Below are 22,823 nucleotides of genomic sequence, written 5' to 3' on the forward strand. Positions count from 1 at the left end.
ATTCAATCCTGGAATCATTTTTGTGGACTGCCTTTGAACCCTCTCTATTTCAGCACATCCTTTCTAAGGGGCCCAAAACTGCTCACAATACTCCAAGTGAGGCCTCTCCAGTGTTTTATAAAGCCTCAACATTGCATCCTTGCCTTTATATTCTGGTCCTCTAGAAATGAACGCTAACATTGCATTTGCCTTCCTCACCACAGACTCGACCTGTAAATTAACCTGTAAGGAATCCAACACGGTATCCCACCTGTCATTTCTTTGCCCATTCTCCTAATCTGTCTGTAGCCTCTCTACTTCCTCAAAACTACCTACTCCTCCACCTATCTTCAAAATTGTCTGCACACTTTGCAACAAAGTCATCAATTCCATCATTCAATTCATTGACATATAATGTAAAAAGAATCCGTCCCAGTGGAATCAGACCTCTGTAGTCACCGGCAGCCAGTCAGAATAGGCTCCCTTTATTCCCACTCTTTGCCTCCTGCCAGTCAGCCACTGCTTCATCCATGCTGGAATCCAGAACCCTTCCTGTAATACACAGTGTACTACAGCGTGTTCCATCTACGAAACACACTGACATTGTCGCCCAGGCTGCCTGTCAGCACCTCTCAAATCCACAACCCCTATCACCAGTGTGTACCATCTATGAAACACACTGATGTTATTGCCCAGGTTCCCACGATCTCCATCATCAAGACAGTTGAGGACAAAAGATGCAGGAGGAACAGCGCCATCTGTGGGTTCCTCTCAGTCTCCCACCAGCCCGACTTGGAAATACATCACTGATCCTTCATTGCCACTGGGTTTAAAATCCTTGGAATCCCCTCCCAAAGTATCTTCAGCAGGATTGCAGCAGCCCAGGGTAACTCACCATTACCTCAGGACAATTCTGGACAGGCAAAAATTGCCAGCCTTGCCAGCGATGTCCGAACTCCAAAAAAAAACACGAATGGAATTCAAAATTTGATATAGCAAATCATTTTATTTCATTGATTATTACAGAATAAATTGTTAATTAATTAATAACCCCACAACCAGACTTGGCATTAATCAAGTTCTAATTGGCTTAATTTAAGCATTGTCTCTGTGTAATCTTAAGAACTGTGCTTTCCGATCACGTCCTCAGTGATTGATTCATCTGCACCTATATTTGCTGTGACTTTCTTTCCCACCAGGTTAAAGATGTTGCTTGGTTCAACACCTTTGGGGACTGCAACCTTTACAGTCATCATGTCTATGGTCAGGACTGTTCCTGCTGGAATATTCACCTTGGCTACAACCGACTTCCCCAGCTACAAGAGAAAGAGAAGGTAACATTATTGCTTTAAGATCACATACCATTGTGCATTAAGCTGTGGCTACGTTCTACCAGGTTTCACAGGTTTAGGATGGTGCTGGTGCAACACGGCGTTGCTTTATTGGCAGCAAACAAATCTACCAACCACTATTAATCACACTTTTTCTGGACAATGATCACTGCAATCAACAGCCTGCAACTTCCCTTTCCGAGTTGTGCTTTTGAACCACCGGTATGACCTGGCATTTTTGCAGCGTTCTGGGGATTCAGTGAACTGGAGTCTCAAAGATGCAGTACAGTTGCGGCAACATGGCGGGCACGGGTCAAATCCAGTTGGCGGGGCAGAGTGCTGACAGCAAGAAACAAGCTGATGTGTGGCCATTGCTGGAGCAACATTGGGGCCGAATCAAAGAGCAGAACCCGGGCCGAGAGCAAGAAACAAGTCCATGTTTGGCTGAATTAACAGCAGGGCCTGATTGAAAAGGTTGGGGTGTTGGGGCCAGAGGCGAGAGACAGGCCCGACGTTCCGTGAGGTTTACTCATCTCTGCATTGAACTGAGGCTGTGGCCTGCGACTAACAGACTCCTGGACCAGATGCTGTGACGAACTGGCTTCGTGGCTATGGGCTCACTTTCATGAACTTTAGTTCTGAGTGTTAGTTGTTTACTCTTTATTGTTTGCACGATTTTTTCCCCACACATTGGGTGTTCAGCGGTCGTTTTTAATGGGTTCTATTGGGCTATTAGGTTTCTTTTCTTTTAGTGGCTGCCTATAGGAACATGAATTTGATTGTATATAATATACATACAGTACTTTAATAATAAATGTACTTTAAACTTTGTTATGTGTTTGGGAAACAGGAAAACTTGAACTCATAACAGCGCAGCAAACATGAGACCATTTTATTGCACAAGGATTAACTTCTTAAACTTGAACACTTCTTTGCTGGAGGAATGTAAGAATGCTTCAATACTTTTCAATAAATATAACGAGAAAACTAACAAAACCTCAAAAACCAGGGGGTTTTTTTGTTTACCCTTCAATACTGACTTCAGTACCTTGTTATGGCAGGCCATCTCACAGGGCAACATCTGTTTGAGGGAAGAGCCCAACGCCCTCTCCACAGTGCGGATCGAGCGGACCAGTTCTCGCAACTCATCTGGCTCCAGGGAAGCCTGGTGGTCATTACCCTTCCAGGTTTTGTCCAGGGTCACATGACGCTCCACAACTTTGGCTCCCATAGCAACTGCTGCTATGCTTATAGCTATTCCAGTCTCGTGCCCGGAGTATCCAATAGGAATGTCTGGAAACTCCTTTTGGTATTCCTGGAGGGGCCAAAAGGTCAACAAGTTAATCTTTCTGCAGGTCTCATTTGGTTTGCAAACAAACATTATCCATGACTGAACTATGCCAAAAGTAGTTCTGGCTTCAGAAAATAAATTAGAGAGGAGGCCTTCAGAGAACCAAGCAAGATACTTCCTACCACAGCATTCAATTGGCCAGAGGACAAAGTCAACGGGAAAAGATGAGCCAAGAGGCTATGGCAAACTAAAGGCACTGCCTGAAAGGAGCAAGTTTAATATTTGACTTCATGGCAAAATTGATGAACTGTGAAGGGATAGAAGTTGTGGACTTTGTGTGGGAAGAAGCAGGGGTGGTGAAGGGAGGGTGTGTGGAGAGAACTGGCTTACAAAAACTGGAACTGACTGGGCAGAGGGAATGAATACCATTTCTCAATCCATGATTTTACAGACTGTGGAGGTAGCAGGAAGAAAGAACAGTAACGGTTCTCAGGTGAGGAAAATGGGTCATTTAACTAACGTGTTCTACTCATTGTGAAATCACGGTGTATTGTACTGACTGTGATAACACGCAGGTTAACATCTTCAGCTTCTAGTGGATATGCACTGGTGCACTGAAGGAAGCAGAACTTGGTGCTGGTGGCCTTCATGATTTTGTAAACTTTCCTCATTATTTCCATGCTTTGCATCCCACTGGAGATGACCATTGGACGCCCTGGTAACACAAAGAAGTCATTAGTAACGGTGGAAACAGAAGTTCCAAGGTTCAGGGAGGGGAATTACTATATCCTATTTACCTTTTTTAGCAGCTTTCTCCAAATATGGAAAATTACTGGTGTCCGAGGAGCCAACTTTAAAGAAAGGCACATTCAGTTCATGAAGAAATTCTACCGCCATCTAAAAACACAGAAAAAATAATAATTTAACTCTTCACCATTTATCTCCTGGAAAGCACTCTTCTCTGCCAGTGTTATGAATCTGCACCCCAACGTGCCTGCCCACCTCTATGCTTCTCATTGCTTGTTTATTCTTTCTGGTTACTGAACGATGTCATTCAGCGGGACAGGGTGCAGAATGGATTCACAAGGTGTTGCCAGGACTGGCCACTCCAGTTACAAGGAAAGAATGGACAGGCTGAGATAGTTTCCCCTGGAGGCTGGAGAGGGGGTGGGGGGGGTCACATGTTGAGGTTTATAGAGACAGACAGGGTAGATTTTTTTCCCCAAGGCAGAGGAGTCTAAATCATCATTACCAAAGTTAAATAAATTGCCATATGCACAAGTACATGTATGAAGGGGTGCAATGAAAAACTTACTTACACAAACACATAGCATCAGATAAGCAGCATTCACAAGAAAAAAATTTTAAATTTACATACAATTTTGTACAAGAAAGAGCACAATTAGAACAGAAACCATTTTAGTGAAAAGTGACTACAGTGTTGCCCTACTGAGATAGTGATTAGGGTTGTGCAGGTTGGTTCAAGAATCAAATCAAAGTTGAAGGCGAGTAGTTATTGTTGGACCTGCAGGTGTTTGACTTCAGGCTCCTGTAGCTCCTGAGCCATGGAATCTACAAAAAGGTGGTGTGGCCATACTGTGGAGATATTTGATGATTGATGCTGTCTTCTTGAGACAGCACCTACTGGAGATACTAATATGGACGAGGAGGGATGCACCCATAAAGTATTATGCCTACTTCATAACTTTCTGGCTGCAACAGTAACTTTTCAACAATGTCAATAAAATCAGTTTTACTGGTTGTTGACTATGGGAAGGGAAAGGGTGGTAAACATCCGACAGTCTACATTGCATGATAAATGGTACACAGGGTCAGTAGTTTTAAATTCCTGAGCGTTAACATACCAGTTGTGATTCAGAATATGGAGTTTGCCCACTTCTTGCTGACCAATGTATCCTTTAAAAAAAATTTATTTATTGAGATACAGCGCAGATACAACCCTTCGAGTGGCACTGCCCAGCATCAATTTATGATGAATTAACCTACCAACCAGTACATATTTGGAACGTGGGAGGAAACTCACATGGTCACTGGGAGAACACACAAGCTCCTTACAGACAGCAGTGGGAATTGTACTGGTACTGGTACTGTAATGTGTTGTGCTAACCACTATGCTACCTTGTCGCTCCAGAGCCTTAGTGGCAATAGGCAGACTCCTGCTAGAAGTGGCAGAACAACACAGGACAAATCAATAAATACAGACAATCCCCTCCTTAGTGGAAACGCCTACAAAGAGTAGTGGAACAGACTAAACACAGGAGATTCTGCGGATGCTGGAAAGGCAGAGTAACAAAATGCTGGAGGAATGCAGCTGGTTAGACAGCATCTACGGAAAGGAATAAGCAGTCAACATTTTGGGTCGGGACTCTTGATCAGGACTGGAAAGGAAGGGAGAAGATGCCAGAATAAGGTGCTGGGTGTTAAGAGAAAAGAGGTCAAGCTAGATGGTGATGAAGTGAGAAGCTGGGATGTGATAGATGGAAAAGGTAAAGGGCTGAAGAGGGCAGCCTGTGACCAGTGATGTGCCTCAGGGATCGGTGCTGGGACAGTTGTTGTTTGTCATCTATATCAACAATTTGGATGATAACGTGATAAATTGGATCAGAAAATTTGTGAAGGACACCAAGATTGAGAGCGCAGTGGACAGTGAGGAAGACCATCAAAGCTTACTGTGGGATCTGGACCAGCTGGAAAAATGGGCAGACACGTGTGAAATCTTCACTTTGGGAGGACCAACCAGGGTAGGTCTTAAACTGGTTAGAACAGAGGGATCTGGGAGATCCATAATTCTTTGAAAGCTTTTGGCATATTGGCCTTCATAAATCAAAGTATTGAATACAGGAGTTAGGATGTTACATCGAAATTGTACAAAATGTTGGTAAAACCTAATTTGGAGTATTAGTCCAGTTTTGGTCACCTCCTACAGGGAAGATGTAAATAAGACTAGAAGAGAGCAGAGAAAATTTACAAGGATGTTGCCAGGACCTAACGACCTGAGATATAGGGAAAGGTTGAACAGATTAGGGAACACAGAAGACAGAGGAGATTTGAGAGAAGTGTACAAAATTACGAGGGGTATAGATCAGGTAAATGGAAGCAGGCTTTTTGCACTGAGGTTGGTTCAGTCTACAACAAGAGGTCATGAGTTAATGGTGAAAGGTAAATGTTTAAGGGGACCATGAGGAGGAACTTCTTCACATAAAAGGTGGTGAGTGTGTGGAACGAGCTGCCAGCGCAGGTAGTGGATGTGGGTTCGATTTCAACTTTTATGAAAAATTTGGATAGGTACATGGTTGGGAAGGGTATGGAGACATATGGTCTGGGTGCAGGTTAATGGGACAGTGGACCATGGGAGAACGGAAAGGAGAAGCACAGGGGAGGTAACAGGCAGGTGAGAAGAGAAAAGGCAAAAGGAGAGCCAGATTGTGGAATGGAAGGAGAGGGAAGGGGGAGGGGGGAAATTACCATAAGTTAGAGAAATAACCAATTGAAAAGTAGTGGATACAGCAGTCTGTCACAGGAAATCCCTCCCCACCACTGAGCACATGTACAAGCAGCGTGCTACTAGAGCCACGTCGATCATCAAGGACCCCACCATCCAGGCCATGGTCTCCTCTCACTTCTGCCATCGGGAAGAACGTGTAAGAGTCTTAAGTCCCACGTCAACAGGTTCAGAAACAATTATTAGCCTTCAGACAACAGGAATTCTGCAGATGCTGGAAATTCAAGCAACACAAATCAAAGTTGCTGGTGAACGCAGCAGGCCAGGCAGCATCTGTAGGAAGAGGTGCAGTCGACGTTTCAGGCCGAGACCTTTCGTCAGGACACCTTCAGACACCTGGCTCCTGAACCACCGTGGATAACTTCACCCACCTCAGCACTGAACTGATTCCACAACCTAAGGACTCTACAATTCAGGTTCTCGGTATAATTTTTCTTACAAAAAAATATAAAGGAGGATAGTAAAAGCTTCTTTAGGTATGTGAAGAGGAAAAAATTAGTTAAGACCAAAGTTGGGCCCTTGAAGACAGAAACGGGTGAAATTATTATGGGGAACAAGGAAATGGCAGATGAGCTGAACAGGTACTTTGGTCTCTTCACTAGGGAAGACACAAACAATCTCCCAGATGTAATAGTGGCCAGAGGACCTAGGGTAACAGAGGAACTGAAGAAAATTCACATCAGGCACAAAATGGTGTTGGGTAAACTGATGGGACTGAAGGTTGATAAATCCCCACAGCCTGATGGTCTGCACCCCAGGGTACTTGAGGTGGCTCTAGAAATCGTGGATGCATTGGTAATCATTTTCCAATGTTCTATAGATTCAGGATCAGTTCCTGCAGATTGGAGGGTAGTTAGTATTATCCCACTTTTTAAGAAAGGAGGGAAAGAGAAAACAGGCAATTATAGACCAGTTAGTCTCACATCAGTGGTGGGGAAAATTCTGGAATCAATTATAAAAGATGAAATAGCAGCACATTTGGATAGCAGTGGCAGGATAGGTCTGAGTCAGCATGGATTTACGAAGGGGAAGTCATGCTCGACTAATCTTCTGGAATTTTTTGAGAATGTAACTATGAAAATGGACATGGGAAAGCCAGTACATGTAGTGTACCTGGACTTTCAAAAAGCCTTTGATAAGGTTCCACATAGGAGGTTAGTGGGCAAAATCACAGCAAATGGTATTGGGGGTAGGGTACTGACATGGATAGAAAATTGGCTGGCAGACAAGAAACAAACAGTAGGGATTAATGGATCCTTTTTAGAATGGCAGGCAGTGACTAGTGGGGTACCACAAGGCTCGGTGCTGGGTCCACAGCTTTTTACAATATACATTAATGATTTAGATGAAGGAATTAAAAGTAACATTAGCAAATTTGCAGATGATACAAAGTTGGGTGGCAGTGTGAAATGTGAGGAGGATGTTATGAGAATGCAGGGTGACTTGGACAGATTGGGTGAGTGGGCAGATGCAGTTTAATATGGATAAATGTGAGGTTATCCACTTTGGTGGCAAGAACAGGAAGGCAGGTTACTATCTGAATGGTATCAAGTTAGGAAAAGGGGAAGTACAACGAGATCTAGGTGTCCTTGTTCATCAGTCACTGAAAGCAAGCTTGCAGGTACAGCAGGCAGTGAAGAAAGCTAATGGCATGCTGGCCTTCATAACAAGGGGCAAAGAGGTCCTTCTGCAATTTTACAGGGCCCTGGTGAGACCACACCTGGAATATTGTATACAGTTTTGGTCTCCAAATTTGAGGAAGGACATTCTAACTACTGAGGGAGTGCAGCGTAGGTTCACAAGGTTAATTCCCGGGATGGCGGGACTATCATATGTTGAAAGATTGGAGCGACTAGGCTTGTATACACTGGAATTTAGAAGGATAAGAGGGGAACTGATTGAAACATATAAGATTATTAAGGGATTGGACATGCTAGAGGCAGGAAACATGTTCCCGATGTTGGGGGTGTCCAGAACCAGAGGCCACAGTTTAAGAATAAGGGGTTTAGAACGGAGTTGAGGAAAAACTTTTTCACACAGAGGGTTGTGGTTCTGTGGAATGCTCTGCCTCAGAAGGCAATGGAGGCCAATTCTCTGGATTCTTTCAAAAAAAGAGTTAGATAGAGCTCTTAAAGATAGCGGAGTAAAGGGATATGGGGAGAAGGCAGGAAAAGGGTACTGAGTGTGGATGATCAGCCATGATCACAGTGAATGGTGGTGCTGGCTCGAAGGGCAGAATGGCCTACTCCTGCACCTATTGTCTATTATTATTATTATGTTTTTGAATTTGCATAGATTGTCTTGTTTTGCACATTGACTGTTAGTCAGTCTTCGTAGTTATCAATTGATTATATTGTATTTCTTTGTTCTACTGCAAACAAATGAAACTCAGGGTGTATATGGTGACAATGATTTTGACAATAAATTTACTTTGAACTTCCAGTATTGGAAATTTGCCCTTACAGAATTGACAGATCACCATTCAGAAATTCTAAACACAAAATAAAATTCATTCTTAGCAAACTTGTGAAAATGTGCAAATAAATCAGCCTCCAACCTGATGGCATTAACATTGATTTCTATTCTGGTTCCCCTCTCATCTCTTCTCCCCGCAAGTGAATACCTCCCTCTAAGTGGCCCTCCTTCTTCCCTTTTTTTTCCCCCCACTTTGTCTTTTCCTATTAAATTCCATCTTTTTCAGTCATTTATCTCTTCTATTATCACTTCCCAGTTTTTTTTTTACTTCATGCCCTCTTCCCCCAACTGGTCTCACCTATCAACTTCCTTCCCCTCACCTTATTCTTGCTTCTGGCCCCTTCCTTTCTAACTCTGATGAAGGTCTTGGCCCAAAACGTCGACTCTTTACTCCCCTCCATAGATGCTGTCTGACTTGCCAAATTCTTCCACTGTTTTGTGTGTGTTACTAAATAAAGTAAATTTTCTTTTAACTCAGGTTACAGAACTGCAATATGAACTATTTTCAAGGAACATGATACCCTGTTTCAGGGTGAGAAAGCTCAGCACTTCATGCAGCACTACCTTCAGCTGTAGCTGTAGACACTTCCAGCCGAGCAGCAATGAGGGCAACTGTGTAACTGGACCACTTCACAAAGTTCCCCTTTGTCTTCCTAGACTTAGTTAATCTGGGACAGTAAATAGAGGGGTTTCCTCTTAGGTCCACAGCATGATCAGTTTGATAAAAGGGGTTACTGATGATATGAGTAACCAAGACCCATGCCTCATACAGACAGATATGTAGGTGTCTGCATCTTGTGGCCATCTTCACTGTCCTCTGTATTCAGTCTAAAGGTGTCAGTATTTTGGGCACAATCTTGCAGTTTGTTGACTGTGCACAGAGACACACACAAGTCGGAGAGGCAGCAGTAGACGAGGCAGAGGAAGAGCTATACACAAGGAGGAGGCCTCTCAATCCTCATTCCTGCTCTGCCTCTAAGATCATGGCTGATCAGATCACAAACTCAACTCTGAATTTCAAACTTTCACCATCTATAAATGGAAGATCCAACCACTTGTCCTATTGTACTCCAAGGCTCCCACAATCTTTAAGAAAGAGAGTGTTCTAAAGAATCAACAATCAAATAAAAATTCTCTTTATCTACCCGAAATGGACAACTCATTCTTTTAAGATATAATCACACAACAGGAAAAGTCCTCTCCACATCCAGCCTATCAGGATCTCTCATGATCTTATACTTCAATCAAGTTCTCTCTCACTCTGCAAGCTCCAGTAGATACAGGCCCAGCCTGTCCGATGTTTCCTCAGAACAACCTGCTCAAACCAGGCAACAGTCATGTCCTCAAATAGTTACTCACCCAAGTAAAGAACATCATCATGATAAAAACAACCACCTCTGGCACAAGTGGCTGGATTAGAAGTTACAGTCACGACTACACATTCTTCTTCTTCTTGCGTCCTCAGCTCCCAGTGGAGCATAGGCCATGGGTGACCTCCCATCTCCATCACTCTCTGTTCTGAGCCAGCTTCTGGAGGGTGGACCCAGGAGTGTCCCCTTCGTCTAATTTCAGCCTCAACATCCCTCTTCCATGTGTTGTTCGGATACTCTTTATTCCTCTTTCCTTGGGGATTCCATTTCAATGCCTGCCTGGTGATGTTGTTGCTTGGCTTCCTCAATGTGTGGCCAATCCACCTCCATTTCTGTTTGTGTATTTGTGCTTCTAATGATTCCTGGCTGGTGCCTTCCCACAGTGTCTGGTTGGTTACTTTGTCAGTCCATCTGATGATTAGGATCCTTCTCAGGTACTGGCTGATGAAAGCCTGCAGTTTCTTAGTAACACACATAAAAGTTGCTGGTGAACGCAGCAGGCCAGGCAGCATCTCTAGGAAGAGGTGCAGTCGACGTTTCAGGCCGAGACCCTTCGTCAGGACTAACTGAAGGAAGAGTGAGTAAGGGATTTGAAAGTTGGAGGGGGAGAGGGAGATCCAAAATGATAGGGGAAGACAGGAGGGGGAGGGATGGAGCCAAGAGCTGGACAGGTGATAGGCAAAAGGGATACAAGAGGATCATGGGACAGGAGGTCCGGGAAGAAAGACAAGGGGGGGGGGACCCAGAGGATGGGCAAGGCATATATTCAGAGGGACAGAGGGAGAAAAAGGAGAGTGAGAGAAAGAATGTGTGTATAAAAATAAGTAACAGATGGGGTACGAGGGGGAAGTGGGGCATTAGCGGAAGTTAGAGAAGTCAATGTTCATGCCATCAGGTTGGAGGCTACCCAGACGGAATATAAAGTGTTGTTCCTCCAACCTGAGTGTGTCTATCCACGGCCTCCTCTATTGTAGGCTACTCTATTGACGTCCTATGTGATGAGGCCAAACTCCCTGTAGACGTGCTTAAAGTTGTAATAGAATTAAAAAAATGACTCCATCATAATACAAGTACGTATTTTAATGTCACAATTTCTGCATATACCCAACTTGGTTTACAGATTAGACAAAATCACTAAACAAAGTATTACATAAAACAATTGTAGCCCCCCGGCCAGCCTCAGGGTCGCTCGGCTCGCTGTCGTCTGGGGAAACAGCCCTCGGTCCCCCCAAACTGGGTAATAGTTTGTGTGGATGCTGTGTGAGGTACCCCACCCCGCCAAATAACAGACAATACACCAGATATGATTAAATGATTTACAGTTTATAGATATTACTGGAACTATATAATTAAGAGAGAATAAAATATAAAAGGAAAATAAAAGGCACTACACTTATCAAAGTTCAATCTCTTCGTGCACAAACAGTTGGAGCTCAGGACTCTTCTTCTTCACCCTGCGACCCCTTAGACCACCTTGACTGCCACCTGGGACCAACAACGGTGGTCGACCAGACACTCCACACGAGTCTGTCTCCGTCTCCTCTCCTCACCCTGGACCTCGAACTCCTGCTCGGGGTCCGACCCCGTTAGCAGACTCACAGCACCTGGTCCATCCTCCGTCTCTCTCCCGCCTTCTCCTCAAAACCCCGCGCATACAATGTCTTACAGACACACCAAAAGCATACCAACTATCCCAATTGGTTCATAACACCCTCTTATCAGTAACGTGATCCAAACAAACTGCTAGCGGGAGGACTTTCTCAGCAGTTAACATAACAAAGAAGCCCTTTCAATTATAACATAGCAAAGAAGCCATTTTAATTAGACTACACAGTGACATATAAAAAAAGAAACTCCTTACACAATACAATAAGGATACACCTTATGCTTTTATTTCTTTTAGGGACCACAACATATTAGGGAGGCTAAGCGCAGGGAAGGCTGCTCAAGTATTTCACGGTTCTTTTCAGCAGAAAACCAAAGTTTGACAGAGAAGGTCACTAGAGCTGACGTGTACTTTACATCTTTCATCATTGAGAAAACCTACCATTCCAGGTGTGTAAGCACACAGGCAAGCTATTCAGGAAAACATTTCCTGATTCAGAAATAGCAAAAAACTATGCCTGTTCATCAACCAAGACAGCAGCAACTGTGAGCATGGCACTGGAACCTGAATGTTCAGAGGATCTGTATAAGTTCATCCGGACAGAAAAAAGACCATACAGTATTTTGGTTTATAAAAGCAATGATATCATGTGTGAGAAGGAATGTGCTATTTTAGCCAGGTACTAGAATGAAACACAGGATAAGGTAACAGCTGGATTTGTAGACATGCCAGTGTGTAATGATGCCAAAGCTGAAAACATATTCAACTCCATTGCATCATCCATGCATGACAAAGGTCTTGGATGGGTCTAATTGTGTAGGATTTAGCAGTGACAACTGCAATGTGATAATTGGCAAAAACGACTCTGTCTTATCAAGAGTGAAAGCACAGCCCCCTCATATTTACAGCGTTGGTTGTCCAAATCACCTGGTCAACATTTGTGCCAAAACTGCTGCTAAGGAGCTCTCAATGTCACCTGAAGAACGGCTCATTGACATCTACTACTACTTTGAGAAAAGTTCCAAACGAAGAGAAGACCTAAAACTGTTTCAAGAGTTCTGCAATGTTGCCCAGCAGAGAGTACAGAAGCATTGTCCTACACGCTAGCTTCCTTTAGGAAAAGGTTTGAACCATCTGCTCCACCAATGGCCAGCCTTTATTTCATATTTTGAGTCAGAGTGAGAATCAGAAGTCATCTCATATTCAGAAGAGGCAGAAAGACCCCCAAGTGAAAATATACACATGCTTTCTCCATAACGTCACACAATGTTATGACAAATTCAATTTGAGTTTTCAGAACAAGGCAGCTATCCTCTTCAAGTTGGATCAGAGTGTAGAAGAGCTCCTGCATGACGTAGCAAGCAGATTTACTCAGCTAAAGGTATTGAGAAAACAGAACATTCAGGAGATAGATGTGAGCACCCCTGAAATTCATCGCCCAGATGAAGAGCTTTTTACTGGGTACCTGGCAAGGAGGCAATTGCTAAGCAAGGAAGCACAAGAGATCCACCCCCCCCCCTTACAAGACAAAGCAGTTCTTCAAAGATGCCAGAGCATTCTATGTCAGGTGCTTTCAAAAAACCTTGGAGAAGTTCCCAATGAGAGACCAAATCTTGAAACATCTGTCAGTGGTCAATACAGAGAGCCAAGATGAGGTGAATCCAGAGCAGATTTTGACTTTGGCAGAGAGATTTCCAAATGTGATCAAGGCAGATGCAAGAGAACATCTCCACTTGGAAGTCCTGGATTATGTGTCAACTAACCTTGAAGGACTGGTGCCAAACTACAAAAGTTTGCCAGTTGATGCGTTCTAGGGGAAGCTGTCCAAAGTAAAATCTGTGAGCACAGGGCAGTTGAGATTCAAAGAGCTCTGCCAGTTGATGAAGCTGCTTTTGGTGCTGCCGAATTCTAATTGTGATGTAGAAAGGACATTCAGCATGGTGCATCACATTAAGACCGAATTCAGAAGCCAGCTGTCTCACAAAACACTTGCGAATCTGATGTCTTGCAAAATCAACAAATTAATTGACACAGACTGCTAGGAGGTTGAGACTTACAGCAGAATGCTCAAATCTGCCAAGCAAGCCACATCACAGTACAAGGAAAGTTTCCAAAAGAAATAGAAAAGCTATTTGCATTAGCATTTAGCTATTAGCATTGAGACTGCCAACAAAATACTAAAAGTAAATAGTTTCAACATGTGATCAAATAAATTGTTGTGTTCTTTCATAATCAAATGTCCTGTATACATGCACCCTTGGAGGTCGACCAGGGGGTGGGGGTGCTACCTCCCTGAAATGAGTTTTTGCAGGGTAGGATGTCTTCTACTCCGCCATTTCATCATGGCTGATCCAATTTTCCTATCAACCCCAATCTCCTGCCTTCTCTTCATTTCCCTTCATGCCCTGACCAATCAAGAATCCATCAACCTCTTTCTTAAATATACACCAAGACTTGGCCTCAGATTCCACAGATTCACCACCCTCTGGCTAAACAAATTCCTCCTCCTCTCTGTTCTAAGAGGATGCCCCTCTATTCTAAGGCTGTGTCCTCTGGTCTTGGACTCTCCCACCATAGGAAACATCCCCTCAATCAAGACCTTTCACCACTCGATAGGTTTCAATGAGGTCACCCCTCATTCTTCTGAATTCCAGCAAATACAGGTCCAGAACTATCAAATGCTCTTCATATGACAAGTCATTCAATCCCAGAATCATTTTTGCAGATACAGAGGGTGTAACCTTCATAATGATACCAGAATCATGTAGAGTCATAAGAAGCCATCAGTTCCAGAATCATCACTGCTAGTTTAAAAATCAAGCACAAGAAGATAACAGCTCGTGTTATCCAATGTGATGCACTAACAAATGATGTTAATGAAGACAAAGACAAGTTCTACAATGCACTCAGTGGAGTAATCAGCAGAGGGAAGGAAAAAGACGTGACCATTGTAATGGGAGATTTTAATGGTAAAATTGGCAGGGATAATGTAGGATATGAACAGGTGATGGGGAAACACGCTCTTGGAGAAATGAAGGAAGCTTATTCCCTCACAAGCAAATACAAAAGGCAATATGAATGTCACCAGACAAGGTAACTGAGAACCAGACTGACCACGTATGCATCTCAAAGTAGTTTTGAAGATCACTCCATGGTGCAAGAGTGAAACATGGTGCAGATGCAGGATCAGACCACCATCTTCTGATCACCAAAGTACTGATGAAGCTAAAAAGAAGCTACACACCACTCAATCAGCGACTGAAGTACAATGTGAGCTACCTTAAAGAAACAGTTCAGAGATTTATCCTCACACTTTCCAACAGGTTCCAAGCACTTGAGGACTTGATATCAAAGATGAATGGACTGCTGTCAAAGAGGCAATAAATGAAACTTGTGTGGAAGTGCTAGGAAAAAGGACTTTCAAGCATAAGGAGTGGATTACACCAGAATCAATGGAAACAATCAACAAAAGACCAGAAGAAAAATGTAATGGGAGCAGAACTAGGATCGGGAAAGCGGAGGCACAGAGGGGATATGACGGAGTGCACAAGGAAGTAAGGAGAAACATCAAGAGGAACAGGTGAGTGTACATCAACGCCCTTGTACCCCAAGCAGGAGCCTCAGCAAATGGGAATATGAAGAACTGTACAATACTACCACGAAACTAGCTGGCAAATTCAACCAGATCAACACCCAAGTGAAGGATACAGATGCAATGTCTTAACTAAAGCAACCGAGCAGCTCCAGCATTGGGCACAGTACTTCAGTGAGCTTCTGATCAGGTCACCTCCTCCAGAATCTCCCTTAATTCCAGGAACACCGCCCGACTTGGAAATCAATTGTGCCAAGCACTTTTCTAAAGTCAGGAAAAGCAGCTAGCCCAGACAGCATACTACCAGAGCCTTTGAAGGCAGACCCTAAACTTCCGGCAGATATCCTCTACACTTCGTAGTTCAACACAGGGACAGCCCTTCGGTTCTCAATTCAATACCATAATTTGCCAATGCACAATGATCCCTCAGATGTTACTGTCCTGTCTCTTGCCCCATAAGATGCTGCCTGACCTACTAAATACCTCCAATATTTAAAAAATGCAAACACGAGGAAATCTGCAGATGCTGGAAACTCAAGCAACACACACAAAAAATGCTGGTGAACGCAGCAGGCCAGGCAGCATCAATAGGAAGAGGTACAGTCAATGTTTCGGGCCGAGACCCTTCTACAAGACTAACTGAAAGAAGAGATAATAAGAGATTTGAAAGTGGGGGGGGGGGGAAGATCCAAAATGATAGGAGAAGACAGGAGGGGGAGGGTTGGAGCCAAGAGCTGGAAAGTTGATTGGCAAAGGGGATACGAGGCTGGAGAAGGCAGAGGATCATGGGACGGGAGGCCTAGGGAGAAAGATAGGGGAAGGGGGGAAGCCCAGAGGATGGGCAAGGAGTATAGTGAGAGGGACAGAGGGAGAAAAAGGAGAGAGAGAAAAAAAAACAATAAATAAATAAATAACAGATGTGGTACGAGGGGGAGGTGGGGCATTAGCATAAGTTAGGGAAGTCAATGTTCATGCCATCAGGTTGGAGGCTACCCAGACAGAATATAAGGTGTTCTTCCTCCAAATGAGTGTGGCTTCATCTTTACAGTAGAGGAGGCCGTGGATAGACATATCAGAATGGGAATGGGACGTGGAATTAAAATGTGTGGCCACTGGGAGATCCTGTTTTCTCTGGCAGACAGAGCATAGGTGTTCAGCGAAATGGTCTCCCAGTCTGCGTCGGGTCTCGCCAATATATAGAAGGCTGCATCGGGAGCACCGGACACAGTATATCACCCCAGCCGACTCACAGGTGAAGTGTCATCTCACCTGGAAGGACTGTCTGGGGCCCTGAATGGTGGTGAGGGAGGAAGTGTATGGGCATGTGTCGCACTTGTTCCGCTTACAAGGATAAGTGCCGGGAGGGAGATCGGTGGGAAGGGATGGGGGGGATGAATGGACAAGGGAGTCACGTAGGGAGCGATCCCTGCGGAAAGTAGAAGGGGGCGGGGGAAGGAAAGATGTGCTTAGTGGTGGGATCCCGTTGGAGGTGGTCCTCTGGGCTTCCCCACTCCCCCTTTCTTTCTCCCAAGGCCTCCTGCCCCATGATCCTCTCCCTTCTCCAGCTTCGTATCCCTTTTGTCAATCAACTTTCCAGCTCCTAGCTCCAACCCTGCCCCTCCTGTCTTCTCCTATCATTTCAGATCTCCCCCTCTCCCTCCCACTTTCAAATCTTACTGTCTCTTCTTTCAGTTAGTCCTGACGAAGGATCTCAGCCCAAAACGTCGACTGTACCTCTTCCTATAGATGCTGCCTGGCCTGCTGCGTTCACCAGCTACCTCCAATATTTTCTGTCTCATCTCGCACCTGCAATTTTTCTCCACATTGCAGGGCATCAAATCACAAAACAGTAATAAATTAGTTAGAAATACCCTACAGACAGTACTCACCTCATCCATGCCAGATGCTGTGAAAAAGATACCAATTTCTTGTGCATACTTTGACAGCTCCCTGTATTGTTCATGACTGAACTCCAGGTGGCGTTTATGATCACCATACGTGGCACCCCAGGAGTGTTGGGACGTGTAAGGTCTCTCCAAAGCTGCCTTGTTAAATTTGTACTCCAACTCACTCTTTTGGAACTTAGCACAATCCGCCCCACATTCCTAAAAGAAACAGACAGCAGAGATTTACAAACAATATCCAACATAAATCTCAAGTTTCAATCCCTGTACAAACTTGTAAAAGACCTATATTTATACAAAACTTAAGATATTCAAAGTTCCAAAGACAAAAAGTATAATTATTGTCTTGAAGGTGAAATATCACTGATTGTTGTCATTCAGCTTGGGAATAACATTGGCCTGAATAACAAGAACTGCTCGGCTCTTTTAAGTGGATCGTGAACATCCAGAGATCAACTTTGGTTTTACGTTGTATCCAAAAGGTGCCAATAGAGAGCAGAGAATTTATGCTTCTCACAGAAGAGCAGAACCAACTCTGAAGGGCAACAACACACAAAGAAAAGTTCACTTGCAATAGCTGGGCATAACATGAGCCCACACAGAGAATGGTGCCTGAAATTCATTTGCAAGGGATGCTAATGGAGACCAGTATGATAAAGGTATTTAAGATGCTCTTAGATAGGCACATGAATATGCAGAGAATGAATGGATATGGATATCATCTAGGTAGAAGATATTAGTTAAGTTGGGCATTTAGTTACTAGTTTAATTAGTTCAAGATTTAAGGAAAACGCCCAAGGCATTCTACAAGTATGTGAAGAGCAAGAGGATGAACTGTGTGAGAACAGGACCAACCAGATGCGATAGTGGAAACACGTGAATGGAGTTGGGGGAGGTAACTGTGGTACTTAATGAATACTTTGCTTCAGTATTCACCAAGGAAAAAAGACCTTGGCAACTGTGGGGATGGCTTACAGCAGACTAAAATGCTTGAGCATGTAGGCATTAAGAAAGAGGATGTGCTGGAGCTTTTGAAAAGCATTAAGCTGGATAAGTCACCAAGACCGGATGAGATGTACCCCAGGCTACTGTGAGAAGCTAGGGAGGAGATTGCTGAGCCTCTTGCGATGACCCTTGTGTCATCTATAGGGACGGGAGAACTACCAGAGGATGGAAGGGCTGAAAATGTTGTTCCCTTGCTCAAAAAGGGAGTAGAGATAACCCAGAAAATTATAGACCAGTGAGTCTGACTTCAGTGGTGGGTAAGTTGTTGGAGAAGATCCTGAGAGGCAGGATTTACAAGCATTTGGAGAGACATAATCTGATTAGGGATAGTCAGCATAGCATTGTCAAGGGCAGGTCGTGCCTTACAAGCCTGATTGAATTCTTTGAGGATGTAACAAACACATTGATGAAAGTAGAGTGGTGGATGTAGTGTATATGAATTTCAATAAGGCACTTGATAAGGTTCCCCATGCCAGGCTCCTTCAGAAAGTAAGGAGGCATGGGATCCAAGGAGACCTTGCTTTGTGGATCCAGAATTGGCTTGCCCACAGAAGGCAAAGGGTTGTTGTAAATGGTTTGTATTCTGCATGGGGGTCGGTGACCAGTGGTGTTCCATAGGGATCTGTCCTGGGACCCCTCCTCTTTGTGATTTTTATAAATGACCTGGATGAAGAAGTACAAGGGTGGGTTATTAAGTTTGCTGATGACACAAAGGTTGGGGTGTTGTGGATAGTCTGGAGGTTTGTCAGATGTTACAGCGGGACATCAACAGGATGCAGAACTGGGCTGAGAACTGACTCCGGCCCGGATAAGTGTGAAGTGGTTCATTTTGGGAAGCCAAATTTGAAGACAGAATATAATATTAATGGTAAGACACTTCGCAGTGTGGAGTATTTGAGAGATCTTGGGGTCCATGTCCACAGGACACTCAAAGCTGCTGCGCAGGTTGACAGTGTTATTAAAAAGGTGCACGGTGTGTCGGCATTCATCAACCATGGGATTGAGTTCAAGAGCCGTGAGGTAATGTTACAGCTGTATAAGACCTTGATCAGTGGAGTACTATGTTCAGTTCTGGTCACCTCACTACAGGAAGGATGTGGATAATATAGAGAGAGTACAGAGGAGATTTACAAGGATGTTGCCTGGATTAGAGGGCATACCTTATGAAAATAGGTTGTCTGAACTCAGCCTTTCTCCTTGGAGCAACAGAGGATGAGAGGTGACCTGATAGAGATGCAGGGCCCTGGTGAGACCACACCTGGAGTACTGTGTGCAGTTTTGGTCTCCAAATTTGAGGAAGGACATTCTTGCTATTGAGGGAGTGCAGCGTAGGCTCACAAGGTTAATTGCCGGGATGGCAGGACTGTCATATATCGAAAGATTGGAGCGACTGGGCTTGTATACACTGGAATTTAGAAGGCAGAGAGGAGATCTTATTGAAACATATAAGATTATTAAGGGATTGGACATGCTGCAGGCAGGAAGCATGTTCCCGCTGATGGGTGAGTCCAGAACCAGAGGCCACAGTTTAAGAATTAGGGGTAGGCCATTTAGAACGGAGTTGAGGAAAAACTTTTTCACCCAGAGAGTGGTGGATATATGGAATGCTCTGCCCCAGAAGGCTATGGAGGCCAAGTCTCTGGATGCTTTCAAAAAAGAGATGGATAGAGCTCTTAAAGTTAGTGGAATCAAAGGTTGTGGGGATAAGGCAGGAACTGGATACTGATAGTGGATGATCAGCCATGATCACAGTGAATGGCGGTGCTGGCTCGAAGGGCCAAATGGCCTACTCCTGCACCTATTGTCTATTGTCTATAAGACGATGAGGGGCATTGATCGTGTGGATAGGCAGAGGCTTTTTCCCAGGGCTGAAATGGCTAACATGAAGGGGCATAATTTTAGGGTGTTTGGAAACAGGTACCGAGGGGATGGCAGGGGTAAGTTTCTCTCACAGAGAGTGGTGGGTGCATGGAATGTGCTGTTGGCAGCGGTGGTGGTGGAAGCGAATACATTAGGGTCTTTTAAGAGCCCCTTAGATAGGTAGAAGGAGCTTAGAAAAACAGAGGGCTATGCGCTAGGGAAATTCTAGGCAATTTCTAGAGTAGGTTACATGGTTGGCACAACATTGTGGGCCAAAGGGCCTGTAATGTGCTGTAGATTTCTATATTCTATGTATTCAAGTACATTTATTATCAAAGAATGTATAAATTAGATAACCTTGAGTTTGGCTTGGTCACAGGTAGTCACAAAACAATAAACCCAAGTGAACCCAATTAGATAACAAAAATACCAACACTTGATGCGCAAAACAATTGAAGTGAACAACAGCATTCCAAACCGAAAGTGAGTTCTCAGATCTGAACCCTCAAGCAGCCCAAAGCCTAGCTTATCAGTTCATTACATTGGTGGGCACTCAGCACAGCGGTCAGGGTAGTCTTCAGCACCATGGAGATGACCATAGCAGAGAATGAGTGAATTGGCTCTCACTCTGGACCCTGACACCCCCGTCTTTTCAGTCTGTCTGGGTTGGGGTTTAAATTGACCAAATAATGGAACAGCCAAAGGCTCCTGCACCCTGGAGAGAGAGAGTGAATTCAGCTCTCACCTCCAACCCGGGCCGGCGTACACCGCTGCTGTGAAAGGCTTTGAGCTTAGATCAAGCTGCCCAGTGACCTGCTCCGGGCTCAAATTTCACTGCCCAGCCCAACTCTGCTCTCAGGCTCTTCCAATCAGCTCGGTGCCCACAGCGGTCAAACCTGACTCCCGGGCCAGCTGCATGGGTGTCGGAAATCCACCTGCAACTCACCATCTCAGCTCCCCCACTGAACTCGCCTCACCATCACTCTCCCCCTCACTGTTTGTGGTGATAATTTAACACCATTTACCTCAGAAAAGGCATCTTTAGTGATGCTTTTAGTCGGATTTCTTAGCTTTTTGACTGCCAGAAAGCTGTCGCACATCTTAACCAAAATTGGTGGATGAAAGGAAGACAAGATAAAGCAGCTCTCCACCTAGAGGTTGCCAGAGTTCAGGTACTCACTGCTATAAGGGATTATATTTAATATTGCCTGTAACCACATTCCAGAATCTATGTGCTTCCATAAGGGACTGCACTTATGGCCCGTCTATAAATATCCTTGGAAAGATGAAAGTGAGCCTCCTAGAACCAGGTATGTCAGTCTGATGTATATTTTCAAGTCAGGATGTGTGAGATCTGGAGAGGAACTTGGATGTGGTGGTATTCCTGTATCATTGTGATCTGGGTTAGTAAATGTGTTTTGTAGATGGTAGGCACTAAAACCCTTCTGTGCTAGCAGTGGACTTAGAGAATGTTCAGAGTGGTTGATTGTGGTCGGTGGGGAGGTGCACAGGCAGCGGAGGCTGAACAAGCAGGCTGTTTTGTCCCAAATGGCACTGAGCTACTTCAGCTCTTTAAGCTGCTCTCACCCAGGCAAGTGGTGTGTTCCATCACACTTCTGATTTGTGTCTTACAGATGAGCACAGGGTCTTGGGAAGTCAGGAGGCTAATCACTGAATGCAGGAAGCCCAGCCTCTGACCCACTCATGTACCGGGGTAGTTTCGTGGACAGTCCAGTTCAGTTTTAGTCAGTGTTGATGATGGGACTCGGTGATGGCAATGCCGTTTAATATCAAGGGGAGATCATCATTGTCAGACGCATGGCTGTTACTTCACACTTGGAAAGGGAACCTTGCACCAATTTTTAAAATACAATTAATGTTGGACAAATTGTCAAAGATGCTGTATTGATTGCAAAAGCTTAAAGTACGGTTTAGAAGCAATAAAGGAGGCGATTTCCCGAAGAGGTGGGTAGGGGAACCACAGGCCGCACACAAATGATAGGGGAGCAAAACTGGACCCAGCCTGTGGAACCAGCCACGTCTCCGGCTGCCGATGTCAGCTCGGCAGACAAAGCTAAGCAGAAAACAGCAGGGACACCTAGTGAGTCCGGCTGCAGAAATGGTGCCGGGTCGGGTCGGGTCGGGTCGGGTCGGGTCCTCTCCCTCACCCGGGTCCCGCTCCCGCCCCAGTCCTCTGGAATAGCCCCTCCAAAACCCAGTCTCCCACCTTGGCCATGCGGATCATCTTCTTGGCGATGTCTATGTCGCCCTGGTGGTTCTGGCCGATCTCGGCAATGATGAAGCAGGGGTGGGGACCGCCGATGGGGCGCCCCGGGCATAGCTCGAACTCCAGCGGCATCGCGACCCCTCCACAGCACCGGCGGGCAGCAGGAAGCGGGGAGGCTGCGCGTGCGCATGCGCCTTATCCCCGCCCCGTCTCCCGGGCAACGCAACTGCTTCCGGTTATGGTCTCGCCCTCCCAGGAGCCAGGTTCCACTCGGGGCATGGCGTGGGTGAGAGGAGTAGGTTAGTCTGTGTCCTGCGGGGAACCTTTATCGCCTCGGGCGTTGGTGAGGGACGTGGTGCTGGAGGGGACCGGTGGGGGTAGTAGCCATGGTGATGGACTGAATAGGGAAGATATGGGGTAGTCAGGTGGGTATAATGGACAGACACCGGAATGGAGGTTGGGGGGAAATTAGTAATTAACGATATACCGGGTAATGGGGGGGGGGGGGGTGTAAGGAACTGAACACTAGGGCGAGGGGAGGGTGAGTGGACCGGACAGAAGGTAGTGGAGAGGGGGGAGGATGGCGGGCCAGGTGTGGAGTGTGAGGGGGGCTTGGTGGGTGACAGGTGGAGTGTAGGGGTTAAAGGGTGTGGAAAGAGG

General features: G+C 45.1%; 2 protein-coding genes across 3 annotated transcripts in view; one reads left to right on the forward strand and one right to left on the reverse strand.

Moving 5' to 3' along the window:
* Positions 1 to 965: 965 nt before the first annotated feature.
* On the reverse strand, positions 966 to 22,353 carry LOC140196783 (N-acetylneuraminate-9-phosphate synthase-like). Its single transcript, XM_072256562.1, has 6 exons — positions 22,164 to 22,353; positions 17,057 to 17,272; positions 3,399 to 3,498; positions 3,162 to 3,316; positions 2,359 to 2,625; positions 966 to 1,295 (listed from the first exon to the last, which is right to left on the reverse strand). The coding sequence occupies exons 1-6, from the start codon at positions 22,293 to 22,295 to the stop codon at positions 1,098 to 1,100; spliced, it is 1,068 nt and encodes a 355-aa protein (XP_072112663.1). The 5' UTR covers positions 22,296 to 22,353; the 3' UTR covers positions 966 to 1,097.
* A 43-nt stretch (positions 22,354 to 22,396) lies between these two features.
* LOC140196784 (clathrin light chain A-like) overlaps positions 22,397 to 22,823 on the forward strand; it is a 55,628-nt gene continuing 55,201 nt past the window's right edge. For both annotated transcript variants that reach the window (XM_072256563.1, XM_072256567.1), the window contains exon 1: positions 22,397 to 22,462. The gene's annotated coding sequence lies outside the window, so the exon portion shown is untranslated. The remainder of the gene's footprint in view (positions 22,463 to 22,823) is intronic.

The sequence above is a fragment of the Mobula birostris genome, chromosome 4 (genome assembly GCF_030028105.1).
Source record: "Mobula birostris isolate sMobBir1 chromosome 4, sMobBir1.hap1, whole genome shotgun sequence".
In the NCBI taxonomy this organism is placed as follows: domain Eukaryota; kingdom Metazoa; phylum Chordata; class Chondrichthyes; order Myliobatiformes; family Myliobatidae; genus Mobula; species Mobula birostris.